Genomic DNA, 8,745 nt, shown 5'->3' with positions numbered 1-8,745 from the left:
CCCCAGCTGACCGAGGCGTGTCAGTAAGATGAGCATTATGACAAAAGATAGTCGGGTGCTTAGTAATTTTATACTTGTCTAAAACACAACAAATCTAGCGAGTCGAGTCAGCAACAGTCAAAGAGTTCAGATCGTCATCGGGACAATGCCTAGTTTAAGTGGGGGAGAATGTAACAACCTAACAATGGTTGTGCCCCAAAGTAAGTGATTGAGGACGATGACTAGGTCAAGTGGGGGAGAATGTCACAACCTAACAATGGTTGTGCCCCCAAGCAAGTAAGTCATCGAGGACGATGACTAGTTTAAGTGGGGGAGAATGTCACAACCTAACTATGAAGAGAGTAGGTTGTGACCCTCACGTTGCGACAAGAGAAGTGGCGGCCCTCAAATGCCGTCATCCTGCCACGCGAGGGCCTAGACGAGTGTCATGATGCAATCGAGGAGGACGATTCATCGTCTAACATACCACACAGAGCAGACATTGAAGACTAGTTGAGACATAAGCAAGACAGAGACATCGGATAGACAAGAACGGTAAAGATAGGCTTGTTGAAGGACCGAGTAGGGTCCCGGGCCTTAACCTCGAAATTCAGGGTTCCGAAAGGAATTTGGACATGCAGTTTGGGAGTTAAGTCCGTCCATATGAAATATGAGTGTTCACCAAGTTTGGTGTCAATTAGACACCGGATGAATAATGCACGACACCGTATGACCGTTCACTCAAATCATGTCTATGCCTAGAAAATTGAAAATGGCTCAAAATGTACCATAGGTGTTAGCTCTCCATCACCCTAGGCCCTATGGCCTAAGTGAGCTACCCTGTGGCACATACGTGTGTCACAGTGTGGGCGAGCGTGCCGAGACGATTTTCTCGGGCAACTTCTTTTGAAATGGGTTTTTCAAGGACAGTACCAAATGGCACGGGTGTGCCGGTATTGCGCCCCAGCGCCCGTGTTGAAGGTTGCTAACCCGCTATCCGGGACGGTATCCGTAAATGACACGACATTGGGTTGCGAACGCACGATGGGCCGAAACCAATGGATTGGCAGTGGGTTATTGGTTGAAACCGACCTCGATCCGGATCCCACGATTTTCTCCGTGACTATTTCCAACGTCCTTCCTCATCGTTTTTCTCCTCTAACTCTCTGTTGGACTTTATGTTTCTTTTCCACGAAGTTTCGTGGCTTGTAGGTGTCTAAAATGACAGGTTTATGAGCCTCTAAACCCAAAAATTGAATCTAGATTCCGACGACACACGACCTTATTCAAGCATATAAAGCTTACTTCTCTTGTATGTGAGATCGTCGGTGGTCCACTTCATACCATGAACTAAGTGTTTCGACGTCGAGTTTGGTCGTTATAAGTGTGATTTCGTAGTCTTGGGTCTCGCCAGAAAAACTATACATAGCATACAAACAAAGGCTCAAAGAAAGCTTTAAGCCATGCATAAAATTTTGCATGTCATGACATAGTAGTTCATGCATGGGCAAGTTATCAATGTTTAATAAAAGTATTCGGCCTTATATAATAGTTTATGTGTCATGATATAGTCTTTCATATATATGATTAATCTTCATTTATGGTAAGGATAAAAATAACTTCTCCAATAACGTACGCACCTCATCGAATCTTTGAAGAAGAGAGATAACATATTTCTTTTCTATAAAATCAGAATATTTTCAAACAAACTTCAATAAAATAAATATAAAAAAGATGTGTCAGAAGTGGGATTTGAACTTACGCCCTCTTTCGAAGACCAAAACTTGAGTCTGACGCCTTAAAATGTCAGGAAATTAGTTCAAATAGCCTTCAAATGTCGTAGAAAATTAGTTCAAATAGCCTTAAAATGCCGTAGAAATGGAACTATTGTCATAATTTGAGGATAATTTTGTCATAAATATTTAAAAATATTAATTTTATTTTAAAAATATTCACAATTTTCAATATATTATTATTCAAAATAATATATTTTTCATCACTAATAAATAATTTTTGTCTATGCTCAAACAAATTATTTGTTTTTAAAACATAAAACAATGAAATTAATTTAAAAACAATTGTTGTTTTAGTCCACGCTCGATGCAAAGTACCACTAATATTTACCTTTTGGATGCAAAGTACCACTTATCGTAATCGAGAAATCAGTAAGAGTTCATTGCACCAACTAACAAAAGAGTTGTCGAAGAGAAGTTGTAAAGGATCGTTTATTCTCTCGAAGAACCATGAGTAATAACGCCAGGTATATTTTAGAATTATCATAACCTATGCAGTTTAAATTAGTTTATGGATGATTTAATGTAGGTTTGGTCTAAGCCGAAGTTAGGTCAACACTTATAGTAACGATTAAAGGTTTAGATTAACGGTGAATAATAACCTTGTTGGATGCACCAATCAATGTAGATAATATTATTTTATTATAAATTCATGTTCATTCTCTAAATTAGCCTTGTCAGCCTAGCAAAATAGACCAAAGAAAAGAGAGAAAAAAAAAAAAAAAAGATTAGGGCTGGAAAATGTGTGGCTACTCCTGCTCTGCTTTTGACATGACTGATAGACGGCTAGGCCTAGGTTGAAACGCTGATCGCGGCCGCAGCTGATGCGAAGAAGGCCTAATCAAAGCCAATAAAGCTCTCTTCACGAGATCAGCACCTTCCACGCCTCCGATTCTGGCAATCGAATTCGTCATTGCCGATCTACGAAAATCCAACGATCCGTTCGAGAACTCGCTGCGATTCAGGGCATTAACAGAGTGCCTCGACTTCTTGTTGTGGAGTGAACACCGGAAAGAGGCTGGATGAGTAGACGGAGAACACATCCACCATTTCCTCTTATTCGACGATACCACATTCTCATTCGCATTCGCATTTCCGTCGCGATTCTTCTGAACCGAAATCGAACGGCCGGGAGATGCCGGCCTTGGATCAATCTGATATTTTCCGCAGATTCCGACAAATTTGATCTCCAACGACGACAGAGATGAAACTTGTGGAGAGTTGGAGCCGAGGAAGGAAGCCATGGTGTTGGAGGCAGTGGAGTGAGAGAGATAGAGAGAGAGAGAGAGAGAGAGGTTTTGGAGAAGAGGGAAAGCGTTGGAGGCTAAGGGTTTGGTGAAACGATTCAAATTATTTCTCTGTTCAATAATATATATAAATATATATATATAGATATAGATATATAGATACACACACTTCTTAATCACTTTTCAAAATATCTGATTTCTCCTACATATACGGGAGCAGTTACAAATTTTGAAAATAAATAAAAATCTATCTTAAAATAACTCGAAATATATTTTTTATTATTTTTAGATATTATTATGAGAAGTTGGTTATTATTATATTTTCTCTCGAGATTGGACTTTCCATTCTTAAGGGTTTGACTCCCTAATTCCCATAAATTAGGAGTGTTCCGACACAATTTAAATTAATAAAAAAATTAAATGTAGAAATATTTCTTCCTTACTTTTAGGTAAGGATAAGGTTGTAGCCCAAGAGTGACGAGCAAGATGGAGAAGCCATTTATGGAGCAATTAAAGGTTTTATATTTTTCTTATCTACTTAAACAACAATTTGTAATGGTTACAAATGATTTGATTCAAGCCATTCATGGGTAAGGAAAAGGTTGTAGCCAAGAGTGTCTTAGCCTAGTAACATTGTTGATACGACTCACTTTGTAATCGTTACAAATGATTTGATTCAAATTGTTTATGTGGAGACATGTGAGTAGGAGTATCCTATATAATGAGTTTTATAAGACTGAACCAAAAAATATATAATCTCTCTTTACAAATTCGTTAATTGAAAATATTAATACTTCACATGATGATCATATTCGATTTGATCTTAATCATGAGTACGTTATGAACCCGAACCTATTAGGGGTTGTCCTTTAATTTTTATGGGTGAAAATGGCTCTTGTAGCCGATTCAATATGCCTACAATTTTGGGGACTTCACCAAATAGGGAGTTGGAAATGTAATATCATGTGATGGAATTTACTCATTTTCATATAAAGAAAGTACATGAGTTGTTTTCTTAACTACTGATTGGATCATAAACAAATTCTGATGGTATTTTATAACACATGCGGAAGCAAATTGGATCTTAGGCACTCTAAGTACATCAATTATAGTAAATTAGCTAGCATGTTCTTAAGCATTAAAACTCAAGGAGTTTGAGTACTAACTTTTTGTAGTTTATATTCATTTTTCCTCATGAACCGATTTCGAACCTCCACTAGTATCTTCCCTACTATTCTCCGGCCTTAGAACGGGATTGTAGAATCCGGTGAGTGACGAAACTTGATAGGAATTTAGTATATGTAAAGAGAGAGCTTTGAGAGATTTTCTCAAAGTAGAATTTCCATGTAACTTGATCACTCTATTTATAGAGTTATATTTGCATGTTCGTGCTTACCAAATTTTGACACTCAATTGTGGGATTATGTGACAAGCATGCAAGTTTGAGTTAACCAAATTTGGACACTCAAAATTCCACTAACTCAATTCATTTTAATTCAACAATTAATTTAAATAATTAATTTCAAATTAAAGTAATATTAATTAATTTATTAAACAATTTAATTAATATTTAACATTAATTCAAATGTCAATCCTAATCACACATATTGATTAAAATATTTAAATCTTATTTAAATATCTCCCATTCTCTCTTTTTATTTAATTAGTAAATAAAACAAAAATGTGATTAAATATATTGTATATATTTAGCGCATATTCGCTAATTGAATTCGAACACTTCGAACTCACTCATCACACTGTTCCATGGTTTAGTTCGATATGAGCTAGCAGGGGGACCTAATGAACCTATAGATCATGGGCTCCAACGATCCGAGATTAACCAGCTAAACTCATTAACCTTGTTAACCAACATTCGTTAACTACTAGGACATTCCACTATAGCCTATTAGTTGCACTCCCCTCACTATAGATATATTTCTGTCCATTTGATATAACCATGATTAGTAAGTCGATCCTTCAAAGGTTGTTCGTAACTAGAGCTAGGTCAATTTACTGTTTTACCCCAAAAGTTACTTCTTGTTCCTTATGTCCCACTGATCCTCTAATGAACGATTGGTTTGTGGTCCAACTAGTAAACCGAATCCCTCTCAGGACAATGAGAGGGCTGGGCTCCTTGTTCAAGACATGGAGTCAATACTTAAGGGAACAACCTCTCTACTATCCCTAAAAGTGGGTAGGAGTGAATTCAATCTTGCACCCTATGTCCCCAACTATTCACGTAGTCTTACCCCTCAAGTGGGAGGCTTATTGAGTCGGCGAACTCGACCACTCTCACTCATGCAAATCTAAGGATAACTCCGAATAAATAGGAGTTCATGGTTAGCTCAGGATTAAGATCGAGTTACCTAGGTCATCAAATGAAAAAATCAGTCTGAACAGTAAACGACATTATAAAGTGAGAGTGATTTTCTTTATGGTCCGATCTTATGCAATACTCATTGCATAGGACGCCCCTACTCACATGTCCCCTCATGTACAATTTAGTGATCACATTGTTTATATCATATACAAAAGTGGGCCGCATCCATAGTATCCCCAGGATATGGTACTCAGCCTTATCCTTGTACTATAGATCATTTTGTTTATATACTTGAACTTGATCCATTCTTATGTCTCTACATATAGTTCAAGTAATCATACTATAGCCAGAGTGTTCTTAGTTTATTGGATTTAGATTAATAATCGTAAAATTCACTTTATTCAATAACAATTTTTACTAAATAAACATCAATAATAACTTTATTGAAAATAGAATATGTTTTTGTTTACAAACTATGAGTTTTAGGACATAAAATCCAACACTAATAAGTTCAGGTTGCACCGAAAAACGCTAAAAGAAGGAGCTAGCAATGGCTTTGTCATGATATCGACGAGCTAATCCTTGGAAGATATGAGCTGCACATCAAGCTGACGAGTTGATACTTGTTCACGAACGAAGTGACAATCAACCTCAACATGCTTCGTCTGTCGATGAAAGTTTGGATTGGCAGACAAATAGGTGGCACCAATGTTGACACACTACAGGCTAGGTGCTCATGCTTGAGAAATCTCGAGCTCACGTAAAAGGACTTGGATCTAGATTAATTCGTTAGTGGCATCAACAACCGCCTTGTATTTGACCTCCGTACTAGAATGAGAAACTATCGATTGTTTTCTTGAACTCCAAGAGATAAGATTGCCACCAAAGAAGATCGCATAGCCTCTAGTGCTTCGACGGTCATCAAGATTCCTGGCCCAATCAGCATCCAAGAAGGTACTAAGCAAATAGAGCTGGTCTTTGTAAAACACAAGCCCATATCAATAGTGTCATGTAGATAACGGAGAATCCGTTTAACCGCTGGCCAATGTACAGAAGTTGGGGAGGACATGAACTGGTACACTTTGTTGACATAGAAGAAGATGTCAGAACGTGTCAGAGAAAAATATTGGAGAGCACCAACGACACTTCGATATCGAGTAGTATCTTCATTCGAGAGCTTTTCACCACCATCCAATAACTTCTCACTAGGAAGCATAGGCGTGGGCACACATTCGGTTGTGAGCATATTGGTTCTGGACAATAAATCTTGAATGTATTTATGTTGTGTCAGAACAAGTCCATTAGAAGTATGACGGACCTCAATCCCAAAAAAATAACTTCAAGTGTCAAGATTCTTGACGACAAAATCATCCCGAAGTTGTGTAAGAAGTTTCTCAGTAGCCATAGAAGATGAGCTGATGATAATAATATCATCAACATAGATGAGGATATTCATCTGAATGCCCACCTTGTTAAAAATTAAAAGAAAGACATCAGCCTTTGAAGGTGTAAAATCTAGCTGTAATAGTTTGAAGCTAAGGCGAGAAAATCAGGCATGTGGAGCTTGTTTGAGGCCATAAAGCGACTTATCCAGCTTGCAGAGTTAACGAGGATGTTGAGAGTCCACAAATCCAAGGGGCTGCTTCATATAAACATCTTCATTAAGAAGGCCATGAAGAAAAACATTCTGAATATCAATCTGCCGAATAGCCCAACCACGAGAAATATCAAGAGATAATAAGAGCCGAATGGTAGTGAGCTTAACAACCGGACTGAAGGTATCATCATAATCAAATCCAGGGGCTGCTTCATATAAACATCTTCATTAAGAAGGCCATGAAGAAAAGCATTCTGAATATCAACCTGCCGAATAGCCCAACCATAAGAAACAGCAAGAGATATAAGAGCCAAATGGTAGTGAGCTTAACAATCGAACTGAAGGTATCATCATAATCAACTTCATACTATTGTTTAAACCCTTTAGCAACCAGGCTTTGTAGCGATAAATAGAACCATCTGGCTTTTGATTGAGTTTGAAAACCCATTTTCAATCAATAACGTTAAAACCAACACGAGGAGGAACTAAGTGCCATGTCTTATTTTTTAGAAGTGCCTGAAATTCATCATTCATTGCCTACGTCAGAGGAGATGTTCCATAGCTGTAATATGTGAAGTAGGTTTAAAGGCAGAAGATCGAACCATAGAATACGTTACTGTTCCATCTGTACTCAACTAGGGCTGTTTGATATTGTGCTTCAATCAAGTACCATAGGGATGAGCAATAGGTGTAGGATCCACAACTGAGGAGACAATCATACTAGCCGTTGTGAGGAGAGTAGTCGGTCGACTAGCGGTCGAGGACCTGACCAGGATCGGAGCCCAGAGAATCCGGGTGGCCCTAAACGATGCGGGAATAGAATCTGCTGGCGGAGGATCTGAGGCCCCAATCATTGGCAAAATAACCGATGTTGATTCATGCGGCAACGATGCAGAGGATTGCGGCGGCAATCCCAAAGCTAATGTGGGCACCAGATTTTCTACATCTAAAGAGTTAGTATGCATAGATATATGCATGTGATCATGCTCCAAATTAGTAATGTTGTTACCCAAATGCAAGATGCACAAATCAGGGGCATTGTACGTCGGTTGCAAGGTTGGGGAAGAATTGGGTGGGGCTCTCTTGAATGGAAAAATATTCTCATCAAATATGACGTCTCTAGTAATATATACATGACCAGAATCTGTGTCAAGGCACTTATACCCTTTATGTAAAGAACTGTAGCCTAGAAAGACACATTCCTTGGATCGAAAAGAGAGCTTTTATTTGTTATAAGGGTGAAGATGAGGCTAACAAGCATGCCCAAATTTTTTTTAATGAGGAGTAATTTGATGAGGTATGAAAAAGACGCTCTAAGAGGAATTTCTTATCGATGACAAGAGTAGGAAGACGATTGATGAGATATGTGGCTGTAAGAAATGCGTTATCCCAAAATTTAATAGGTACATCAGCATGAGCTAGAAGGGCTACGCCAGTTTCAACCATATGACAGTGCTTGCATTCAGCAGACTCATTTTGTTGATGCGTGTGAGGGCACAAAACACGTTGAGAATTCCAAGAGAACGAAAAATGTGTTATGAATTTTCTAATATTCCCCACCCCAATCAAACTGGACACACTTGATTTTAGTATCCAGGAGACGCTCAACATGAGCTTGAAACGACAAAAGTATACGAGGAGCTTCTATACGATCATGCATCAAATAGATCCACAAAAATTTACTAAAATCATCAATGAAGCTGATATAATATTTAAAGTCCCAAACAGATGGAGGTGCAGGACCCTGAACATCAGAAAAAAAATATGTTCCAAAGATGACGAAGACTGATGAAAAAATCTAGTGTATGG

The 8,745-nt window shown here is 38.1% G+C and overlaps 1 protein-coding gene across 1 annotated transcript; it reads right to left on the bottom strand.

Moving 5' to 3' along the window:
* Positions 1–2,521: 2,521 nt before the first annotated feature.
* LOC111439270 lies at positions 2,522–3,016 on the bottom strand. Its single transcript, XM_023077041.1, has one exon. It carries the CDS (start codon positions 3,014–3,016, stop codon positions 2,522–2,524), a length of 495 nt encoding a protein of 164 aa, XP_022932809.1.
* Positions 3,017–8,745: the final 5,729 nt, after the last annotated feature.

Source organism: Cucurbita moschata, unplaced genomic scaffold, assembly GCF_002738365.1.
Source record: "Cucurbita moschata cultivar Rifu unplaced genomic scaffold, Cmos_1.0 Cmo_Scf00089, whole genome shotgun sequence".
Classification (NCBI taxonomy): domain Eukaryota; kingdom Viridiplantae; phylum Streptophyta; class Magnoliopsida; order Cucurbitales; family Cucurbitaceae; genus Cucurbita; species Cucurbita moschata.
This window is presented reverse-complemented; position numbering and strand designations above follow the sequence as displayed.